Source organism: Merops nubicus, unplaced genomic scaffold, assembly GCF_000691845.1.
Source record: "Merops nubicus isolate BGI_N331 unplaced genomic scaffold, ASM69184v1 scaffold8369, whole genome shotgun sequence".
Classification (NCBI taxonomy): Eukaryota; Metazoa; Chordata; class Aves; order Coraciiformes; family Meropidae; genus Merops; species Merops nubicus.
The window spans coordinates 1-11,308 of record NW_008631631.1 but is presented as its reverse complement, the minus strand read 5'-3'; the positions used below and the strand labels follow the sequence as shown (position 1 = coordinate 11,308).

At 45.6% G+C, this 11,308-nt stretch overlaps 1 protein-coding gene across 1 annotated transcript in view; it reads right to left on the bottom strand.

Annotated features, from left to right (window-relative positions):
- The window catches only part of LOC103779987 (metabotropic glutamate receptor 3), a gene marked incomplete at its 5' end in the record, with an annotated part of 16,934 nt that extends 5,635 nt beyond the window's left edge, over window positions 1-11,299 (bottom strand). Inside the window, 3 exons of the mRNA XM_008947634.1 lie at window positions 398-572; window positions 9,128-10,194; window positions 11,284-11,299. Of these exons, the coding sequence (XP_008945882.1) occupies window positions 398-572; window positions 9,128-10,194; window positions 11,284-11,299 (1,258 nt within the window). The remainder of the gene's footprint in view (window positions 1-397; window positions 573-9,127; window positions 10,195-11,283) is intronic.
- Window positions 11,300-11,308: the final 9 nt, after the last annotated feature.

Here is an 11,308-nt window from a genome sequence, read left to right as displayed (position 1 = left end):
TACAATGCAGGCAGTAAGAGCCAAGCATGCTGCACTGTGGTCCAGGTCCTGTCGGCGTGTCATTCTGACAGGAATACTCCAGGGCAATCTGTTCCTGTCGCTGCTGTGACAGTGACAGCGAGTGACAGGCTCTACTTGCTTTGTGCTGTGGGCTGGAGTCAGAGCCTGCTGAAAGCTTTCTGCTGACTTCAGTGAGCTTCAGAGCAGGCTCTGAGCAGATTCCCATGGGAGGGGGATGATTTTTTCTCTCCAGACACAAACGGAGTGATGCTTCCATGGGGTACACAGCCCAGCCTAAAAAAGGTCTTTCTGTTGCTGGTAAAACCTCGATTTTGTCAGTACCCAAACTCACTGCCACCCCACATCCTTATGAAAAAGTGACAATTTCATTACTTACACTGGGAGTAATTGGTCCCGGTCCCACTGACACTGAACCTGTTGAGATGGAGTCTGTGAGTGACCACGTTCTTCTGGGGCTGGAAAAGGATGATGTGCACCTTGGGTGCAAACAAGCAGCCCAGCACAACGAAGCCGCTCAGGCTCACAGAGATGCACATGGTGGTAGTTTGCACCTAGGAGAGAGTGGGCACAAAGCTCAATGTTTCAGTATGGAAAGCTCTGAAATGCAGAATATTAGTATCATACAACAGCAGGAACCACAACCTTGGGGGTTTGCACTGGTGCAGGCTGGCTTGAACTTCTGTCACACCCTGATCTTCCACAACCTTAGGATCATAGGAGTAAGGTGCATGGTGTTGGTGGTGCCCTGTGTCTCTGCATGTCAGAGAGACATTGACTGAGTGTGTTTTCCCACAGTGCAGAAAGGATAGTTCTGCCCTCTTTCTCTCATTTCTCATGCCCTTGATTTCTAAATTGATCAGGAAATCCTCTGTAACACTTGCTAAGCAATATCTGGGCAAAGCTGGCTGCAGTGGAAACCAGTCTGCACATACCACACTCTCTGTGGGTTTACGTTAGATGCCACATGCAAAGCACCCGTTTGAAAACCAGTTTAGTCTCCAGCCACAATCCTAATCAGAGAACTTGAAGAACCCTTTGCAAGAATGTAGGTGTGAATTGGGACAGACAGAAGAGCTGGTGACATTTGTCAGACTGGGACCTTGGAATGCTGGGGTTTGAACCCCGAGCCCCCGAATTAGGGTTGACATACGGGTGATCCCCACAGCCCTTCATACAGAGGTGGTGAGTTTGCCTTATAGCTTCCCCCCAGGGTGTGGCCGGCCCTGCAGGGAGAGCCATAAGGGAAATGAGCCCCAGGGGTCCCACATTGAGTTGACAAAGGTCAGGGGTCTGCTTGGGGATAAAAGCTGGGACCACTTGCAGGGAGTCAGGAGTGTCTGTCTGTGGAGTGCACTCCACAGAGCTTCCTGGTTCAGGGCAGACCTCCTGACTCTCCCTGGAGCTGGGCCCTGGTCTGTTTAGACCTTTGTGAACACGGGCTGATTGCGTGAGAGTCACTGAGTGGGCACCTTTTTCTTATATGTTTAACTTGCTGGTCTGGCTGTTTCCCATGCCAACTGTGGGAAACCTTGGTTCTCTGTTTGTACCACCTGTTGTGGGCCGAGTCATGTCTTTTGCGGGATCGTTGGGGGTGGTGTCAATTATATATGAGCTGATTGACTTGGTTGTACCCCCAGTGATCATTCATGGAATGTCCTTTTTGCTTACAATACAGTCTGTGTATTGGTTTCTCTTCCTGCTGGCTGTATCATTCTTGTTGGGCCTGGTCATTGGCAGAAGAGACCTAAAGGTGTCCTGACTTTGAGACACAAGGTTTTGGCTCAGAAATGAACGTTTTTATAAGGCAGCAGGATTTTAGATTAATTTTTTGGGGGCCATTTGTTAGCAAAACTTGGCTGGCACTATCTTTCTTCTTTTTTATTCAATAGCATAACTAGGTGCCAGTTTTCTGCCTCATTTTCAGTTTATATTCTTTTCCTTCAAGCAGATTCCTTAATTAAGATGTTGAATTAAACTGCCTTAAACTCCACTGCTTAATTTGAATGATTATATATCCATTGCTTGTTTTTTCTTAGTTATACTCTTGTAGTCCTTGGAGATTAGCCTTCTTCCACGGGAATGCTTCTCATATCTCTTTGTCAGAAATAATTGGTGCAAAATGAAAAACAGAGTAGGGAATGGACTTTGCTGCTATATATATATATATACACTGAGCACCAAATGCTTTGTCAGCAGTAAGTATAATTAAAGTGATATTTAATAATCACTCTTTACCCGAGGCAGATGTGGCAAGTGCCATCAAAAAGCACTCAGCTTTTGCAGGGTGAGTGAACGTGGAAGACCCTACAAGGGCGGCATCAGGAAAGGACACCTTGGTGTTTCCAGCTGCACTTTTTCCCTCACTTTTCTGCATTTTGTCCACAGTGCTCTGCAGTTAGTTCAGGGTGGGTGTTGAACTGGGTACTGCACAGATAAAAGAGGACTAGGAGTTTTCTTAGAAAACAAGAATAAATAAAGGTTACAGTTTCAAGGTAAATTCTTTTCACTAACAAAGCCCTCCTCCCCACCCCGCTCTGCCAGCCTCCCAGAGCAGCTCAGTTGTGCTGACAGAACTATACACTCAATCAATGAAATGATTTGGGTTAAAAATAGCCCCATCCCACAGGGTTCCTTTTAATCCAGGTGAATTCAGTGGTTCGATGTGTAACCCAGCCTCAGGGACACCCGTGTGCTGGCACAATGGAGGCAATCCTGCTAGACCAGGCAGGAACGACTGGTGAGGGGGGCGAAATCCTTGAGCCAGAATTATCCCGAAGGAAAATGCAGAAAGAAAATGTCTAAACAGTAGGAACCTTTGACACCTGATTTCATTATAACCAGCTCAACACCCACACTTTTCCCTTCCTGTGTTATTGCTGTGTTTCTTAAGCTTTTGTCTAAGTTGAGCAGGTTGAAAATTCCCTTAAAAGTGCTAGATATTTGGACTGCTGTGAATTTGTTATGTGTGCTTATTTAATCATATCAGGTTTCATTTTATCTTTGATTCTGAAATCAAAGTGAACCTCTGCATGAAAATCAATAGCATTAGAGGAATCTCTCTTTTCCAGAAGCTCCTCTTTAAATTTTTGACAATGCAGCTAACAGAGTCAGCCACCAAACGCAGCAGTTTGCACAACAGTCTCTGGCTTTTGCTTTGGGATCTTCTAGACCTTCTGGGTACAGTTTCTAGGATCACTGGAGGACTCTTGGTGACACTTCAGGGAATGTCAGGGTGCTTTGCTGCTGCGGGGAGAAGGTTGCTGCAGGAGGCTGCTACTTCTAGCAACTTCCATCAGCTCTTAAGGATCTCTGTCAGTTGTCCTTGACCAGCTTGGGTCTTTTGTCTGAGCTGACTTTTGCTTAGGTACAGCTGGGTACTCTTGTCACAGGTGCTGGAAAGAGCTCTCTGTAGGTGCTGGGCAGCTGACAGGGTCAGCAGCATGCAGAAATGTGAGCAGAAAGGGGATAGAAACTTCACTGAAGTCTATGTTTGTGTGCCAAGCAAAGTGGATGCCACAGGACGTTGTCCCCAGTACACACAGAGGCAACTGTCCCTGGAATATTCACCCAACCTGAGTTCCCAAAGGAGGATGCTGCTCTGCAGCTTTGGGGCTGCAGGGGTGCCTGGGACCTCTCATGAGAGCTGGGGGTGTTGCTGTCCTTTTCTGAAGGAGATGTGGGAGATTCAATTTACTAAGTTAAGGAGCTATGGGAGGTCAGAAGACTTTGAATCATCAGACATGATGAGGAAAAGATGGACTGGATCTTCTCTGATACACTGCAGGTTCACAAGTCTGGTCTGTACTAGAGAAGAACTAGTCAGTCTATATTTATAGAGTTGAGAAATGGAGACTCCCATGATGGTGAAAGCTAGAAGTCTGTGACTTGTGACAGCAGGCAAGTGGGTCCTGTTCTACTTAGAGATCTGAAACTGCAGTATAGGTCAGTACCCTGGTAGCAGGGTGAGGAGAGGGAGTTGCACTGCATGTGAGAGCAGCTAGAGTGAAAGGAGCTCTGCCTGGCAATGGCTCTCGAGCCAGCAGATAGATTATGGGTCAGGATTAGCAGGCAAACCAAAGTGGACAACATTGTGGTGGTTGCCTGCTGTAGACCACATAAACACGAAGAATTAGAAGAGGCATTATTCAGACAACTGGAAGAAGTCTCATGTTTGCAGATCCTGGTCATGTTGGGACAGTTCAACCACCCTGATACCTGCTGAAAGGGACAACGCATGGCAGAGGCAAAGCAGGAGGGTTTTGGAGCACACTGAGATCAACTTCCTAAAACAAGTGGTGGAGGAACTGCTGAAGGAAGATGCACTGCATGATCTCATACTTACAAACAAGAAAGAACTTCTCAGGAATGTTACAGGCAGGGAAAGATTTGGCTGATGCAACCAGCCTATGGTGAAATTCAGGATCCTGAGAAGAGGAAGCAGGGCAAAATGTAGGTTTACCACTCCACAGAGCAGGTTGACCTGTTTAGGCATCTCCTTGGAAGAACACCATGGGATACAACCCTGTAGAGAAGAGGGGTCCAGGAGGCCTGGCTGTTTTTTAAGAATTGCTTCATCCAAGTTTAAGAATGGCCCATCCCAGTGGGCAGGAAGTCAAATAAATATGGCGGGAGGCTTGTATGTATGAGCAATGGCTGTCAATAGTCAGTATGAATTTACACGGGGGAAATTATGTTTAACCAACCCAATAGACTTCTACAGGGAAATGTCTGGCTTGGTGGATGGTGGGAGAGTAATTATTTATTCTGTCTTTAGTAAGGCTTTTAACACTGTTTCCTGTAGCATCCTTATTGACAAGGTGTATTTGTACAGGCTGGATAAATGGACAGTGAGGTGGACTGAAAACTGGCTGAGCTGGTGAGCTCAAAGGATTCTGATCAGTGGCAAAAAATCCAGCCAGAGGCCAGTCTTTTTTTTCCAGGGGCTGATATTGGGACCAGTGCTGTCTGACACCTTTGTTAACAACCTGGATGTTGTGAAAGAGTGAATACTCAGTGAGTTTGAACACGATACAGAACTATGAGGAGTCATTGATACACTAGATAGTTGTGCTACCATGCAGAGGTACCTCATCAAGCTGGAGAAACGGGATGGCAGGAACCTCATGAGTTTCAACAGAGGGAAAAGCAGAGCTCTGCACCTTGGGGGGGAACAATCCCAGGCACCAGTGCATACTGGAGACTACCCAAAACAAAGGAAATTCTGTTTAAACCTAAGAAAACTATGAAGATGGTCAAACTCTAGTACAGGTTGCCCAAAGAAGTTGTGGTGTCTCCACTCTTGGAGATATCCAAAACCTGACTGAACACAACCCTGAAATGCTGGGGTCTGAACCCCAAGCCCCGAATTAAGGTTGACATATGGGTGATTCCCACAGCCCTTCATACAGAGGTGGTGAGTTTGCCTTATAGCTTCCCCCCAGGGTGCGGCCGGCCCTGCAGGGAGAGCCAGAAGGGAAATGAGCCCCAGGGGTCCTGCATTGAGTTGACAAAGGTCAGGGGTCTCCTTGGGGATAAAAGCTGGGACCACTTGCAGGGAGTCAGGAGTGTCTGTCTGTGGAGTGCACTCCACAGAGCTTCCTGGTTCAGGGCAGACCTCCTGACTCTCCCTGGAGCTGGGCCCCAGTCTGCTCAAGACCTTTGGGAACACGGGCTGATTGGGTGAGAGTCACTGTGTGGGCACCTTTCTCTTATATGTTTAACTTTGTGATCTGGCTGTTTCCCATGCCAACCGTGGGAAACCTTGGTTCTCTGTTTGTACCACCTGTTGTGGGCCAAGTCATGTCTTTTGTGGGATCGTTGGGGGTGGTTGTCAATTATGTACCAGCTGATTGACTTGTTTTGTACCCCTGGTGGTCATTAATATCACGGCTTTCTTGTTTACAATACAGTCTACTTATTGGTTTGTCTTGCTGCTGGTTATGTCATTCTTGTTGGGCCTAGTCATTAGCAGAACAGACCCTGAGTGACCTGCTGTAGGTGACCCAACTTTGAGAAGGGGAAGTTGGATAAGACAGTCCCCAGAGGTCTTTTCCAATATTGGTGATTATGTGAAGACCTGTTGTGTGTGGAAGAATCCCACAGCCGTTGTCATGATTGAATCACCAAGAGTTCTACTGAAAACTCTTCCCCCAGAGTTCCTCTTCCTGTTCAAATTTATTTGATTTAAAGAGAAGGAAATAGTTGTGCCAATACAAGCAAGCTTAGTCTAAGAAAAAAAAGCATGTATATATCGGAGGCATAGCTGTACCATAAACCCTTCTCACAGCAGGGAAGGCCTTGACCAAACAGCATGGTTATCTGGTGAGTGCCTCTGTAAGACATACAATAATATGTCATCCCAGCATAGGTCATACATGGAGATTTCTGCTTCAGTCTTGGCTGGGATGTATACTAGGCTGAACTACTTTTTTTTTTGTTTCTTATTTGACTACTACTACTAAACCTCTGGATGAATTTCCAGGAGCTTTCTCTCTTCTTTCAGAAGTGAGTCCCAAGTAGAAATTTCTGCTTAATGATAAAATCTGAAAACAATCAACATTAATGTTTTTCATTGCTACTATTATGTTTCTAAGGTTGTTTATTAGTGTTGCCACCAGTATTGGTCTACATGAGGATGGCACAGTTTGGTTCAGAGTCAACAGGTAACACTGCACAGAAATTAAATATGGGCTTTTCAAAGGAAGCCCAGAAGTGTTGACATCTAGAATGGGATTTTCAAAAAGCTCCTGAAATGTCATGAAAATATCAAAAAAGGTGTTAAATACATTTTCTGTCAGTTTGGTAGGACTCAAAGGTGGCTTATTTGGACCCTCATATTTAAATGTCTAGAGGTGGTTTTGAAAATCCCACTCAGGAGATAAGGCTGAGAAATGCTGCTTGAGCAATCAAGTCATGCTCCTCTTGATCATTAGTGTCTGTGCTGCCCACTCACGTGACTGTCTGCACTGATATTACTCTCCTTCCATGTCTATCTTCCTGATTACTTTGGGTGTCCGGGGCTGTTCCCAAGTGCCTTCCTTAAACTTTTCCTTCATTAGCTTCCATCCATTACTCGCCATTCTAATTTCTCCTGAGACCGAATAATCCCTTTCTCTCTTTTTGTTGCCTTGAAATTATTTATAGCCTGTGATCTCGTCTCCCTGGGTTTACTCTTGTCTAGACTAAATATATTTAGCTCTTTTATTGTCACTCTGTGTGTCTTACTGTGTCGTTTGTTATCTATCCTTGTTTTCTCGAGGCTTTCAGTACCTTTCCTAAACTGAGAAAAATAGTACCAGTTTGAAAAATAGTGCTAAATTCCAGGGTGGCCACACCAAAAGTATCTTAATTGAGGTTATTAGCTCCACTGTTTTGCATGCTGTTTCATGTACATACTACAGGTAATAATACAACCCTTAGCCAATCTATCTTTCTCCTTGGCAGAAAGTTGAATTAATTCACTGCAAACAGGTGTAAGGGCCAGCTCCAGAAGTCACTTCTCACAGCATAATAACTATGAGATTTCCAATGGAGCAGATGCGAATCTTTTTCTGAGACAATTTCCTCCTGTGCAAAAATACGATTTTATTGAACTTGAAGCTTTTCAATACTATGTGACAATTTAAACAATTTAATGCTTTTTAAGCTTGTTAGTGAAGGGTGACCAATATTTTCTGCTCAGCGAGGTATGTGGTTTATTCCCTACAAAGTGGAGAAAGAATAAAAAGTTCTATATTCAAGCAGAACATTTGTTGCCTTTTTTTTTTAATAACTCCTTCTTAGGAAACTCTGAAATTCTTTCTTATCTTTTTTTATTAGGAAGAAAATAACATGTTTGGATGGCAGATTCTTTTGCAAAAGGAGACTAGTTAGTTCAGTTTTTAAGGCCTACCTCCATCAAATAACTCATTATGACTCATAGAAACATAGAATGTATTGGGTTGGAAGGGACCTCCGAAGGTCATCTAGTCCAACCCCCCTGCAGTAATCAGGGACATCTCCAACTAGGTCAAGCTGTTCAGAGCCTCAACATGGACAAGTGGCTTTCTGCAGCCCCATTGTCCTTTTATTTCCCCTCCTTGACTCCGCTTCTCAGGAAGTGACAGGTAGCCTTGGATCTCATGCAAATGCAACCTGAGGGCACCTCAAAACCCACTAAACATGCACATTTAAGTAACTGACTGCCATTGTAGGATGTTTTTGACAAGCAACAATCTCCTTTTATTCATGGAAGCAATACATCAGAATGGATTCCTGTGATTTTTTGTAAATCATAGAATCATAAAATGTCTGGGCTGGAAGGGATCTCCAAAGGTCATCTAGTCCAAGCCCTCTCCCCCCCTCAATAAGCAGAGACAACTCCAACTAGATCAAGTTACTCAAAGCTTCATCCAGCCTGATCTTGAACATCTCCAGGGATGGGGCCTCCACCACCTGTCTGGGCAACCTATTCCAGGGATCTATCACCCTCATACTGAAGACGTTTTTCGTAATGTCTAACCTAATCTACCCTTTTCTAGCTTAAACTCATTACCCCTCGTCCTGTCACTACAAACCCTTGTGAATAGTCCCTCCCCTGCTTTTTTGTAGGCCCCTCTCAGGTACTGGAAGGGTGCTATAAGGTCCCCCCAAAAGCCGCCTCTTCTCCAGGCTGAACAACCCCAACCCTCATCCCCTTCTCCAGGCTGAACAACCCCAACCCCTCATCCTGTCCTCACAGGATAAGTGCTCCAGCCCTCTGATCATTTTTATGGCTCTAAATTCTTATTCTATCTCATAGTCTACTAGGCTTTTCTGTTCGGACTACATCACACATCGATGTTCCAACATGAATATTTAATCCATAGGCAACACCTCTATGACAATCAGACTGCTAGTACTAATCCCCTCCACCTGCAACTGAACACACTCAGTTTGAAATGAGACCATCTTTCTCAGAAATAAGCTAAAATTTGGTGGTGTGCTTAGGTGAATATCAACATTGAAACAGAGCTTGTTTGTAAGGGATCCAGGGGACAAAAGAAGTGAAAGAAGCTTTTAGTGAATGCCAAAATGATCCGCTAAAGTGATGCCCATGATTTATGGAAATGGATATCCAAAGACTTACTCTGTAGTCACTGGATGTCACATAAAATATGGGGAGAAAGGCCAGCCAAATGATGCATGTTGTGTACATTGTGAAACCGATAAACTTGGCTTCGTTGAAGTTCTCTGGACATTTCCTTGTTTTGAAGGCATAGACAGTGCATAAGACTACGAGGATTACGTCATATGTTAAGGAGATTAACATACTGGAATCTTTGACGTTGCATTTCAGTATGACAGTCTCTCTTTTCTCAGGAAGAGTGTAGCGCCTGGTGCCAGGGGCCTCCAAGATAAGCCACACGGACACCACCACAATCTGCACCAAAATGAGACTCAGGCAGATGAAGACCTGAGAGCTGGGGCTGATGAACTTAGGCCTTTGAGCACCGTTCTTTACACCGTCAAATATTCTGGCGATGCAGTTCGTTTTTGTCAGGAGGGCAGAGTAGCAGACAGCAAAGGAACTTCCTAGCCCCAAACGACGCAGGGTGCAGATAGCTGGAGAAGGCTTGGCTATGAAGAAGAAAGTCATGCTGTAAGACAAGAAGACCCCAAAGAGCAGTATGTAGCACAGTTCACGGCCAGAGGCTTTGACCAAGGGAGTGTTGTTGTGCTTGATGAACACTGCAATGACCATAAAAGTACAAATAAAGCCCAGGCATGCGATGGTAACAGGACCTATGGCCCAAGCATCTTCCCACTTTATGTAGTCTTCTGGTAGGTCATAACAGCCAGTCAGGTCAGCTGTGGGCCATTTTCCAGGTCCACAGTCTGCACAAGTGAATTCATCAGCCAGGTATTCATAGGTTTCACAGGGAATACAAATCCAACAGCAGACATCTCCTGGTTGCATATTCTTCATCTCATTAGGAGCACAAGGGTCACTGCACTGGGAGACAGGGACAGAGCTCCTGGACCAGTGGATGGAGTCTACCTCAAGTGACAAAGTTTCTGCCCATTGACCAACCTTCACATAGGAGTATCTGCCTCCAGTGTACTGGAAATTGAACACATTGTATCGTCCTATACCGTCTCCATAGGCATCAAATTTGACCATACTCTCTGCAGCATTGGGAGGGTTGAATGGAGCTGTGGGGAAAAAGAAAAAAAGAGATAATGTTATTATCAATGCTGCAGATGACATTTTTCATCCTTCTGGCAAGCACAGATACATGACAGCTTATAGAATCCAATTCAAGTGCCAACAGGTAACTTGAGAGGTCTGTATCTATCTCATTTTTGAACTTGGAAGAAGAACTCAGATAACAGAACTTTATTTAACTATATTGTATGAGATATGTTGTAACAGGCATAGCCCGCCCTAGATAGAGGCCGGTGGTCGGAAGGTCTCGCGATGTAACAGAAAGCTTAGGCCAGCCACGATGGGCATTGTGGGTGGGGCTTAGCATATATAAGCAATTGCTGTGACGCAATAAATGCCATTTGCTGCATCCTCCACATGGAGCCTGTGTCTCGATGGCCCTTAACGGCAGAGGTTGAGCTGCCGCGATCCCAGGTCCAAGTGTTGGTGACAACACGTGTTGACCCCGACGAGATTGGCGAGTGGGCCATAAGCAGGACTCGTGTGCGGCGCCATGGGGCGCGGGTCTGGCCAGACGATGTTGGAAACGGAGCGTGTGATTTAGGTACTGAAAACTTTAAGTAAGGAAGTGGGTCTGAAGCTGAAATCAGGCCCTGCGGGGGCATGCATCCAATGGATGATGGCCCGGGGATTGGTTACTACCCCATCTGAGATTTTTAATCAGCGCCTATGGCCACGGATAAGGGTGAAGCTCATGGAGCAAGCCTTGGGGGGAAAGCCACAGCACTGTGAAACTTTCAGTATAATGCTGTGGGCAATGTCTTTGGGACAGCAAGTGAACCACGCGTGGCGGGTGGCTTGGCAGTATATGGGAGGAGAGGACGTGGAACTGGGGAGTGGGAACACCTCTACTGAAGCGGGAGATAAAGAGGCCCCCTCAGTACAGACTGCAGCACAGACTGGCCCTTCGCTATGTGGTTCGGATACAGAGGGTGGTAGCGATCAGAGTGAGGAGCGAGAGGGCATGGAGTGCTATCCTGTGGATCCAAAAAATCCTTTCCGACCCTCTTCTGCAATGGTCGAGGAGCTGGAACAGCAGCTTGCATAAATGACTTTGTCGGGGGGACAGGAACAGCAGTCCCAAGAGTTAGACAAAATGGA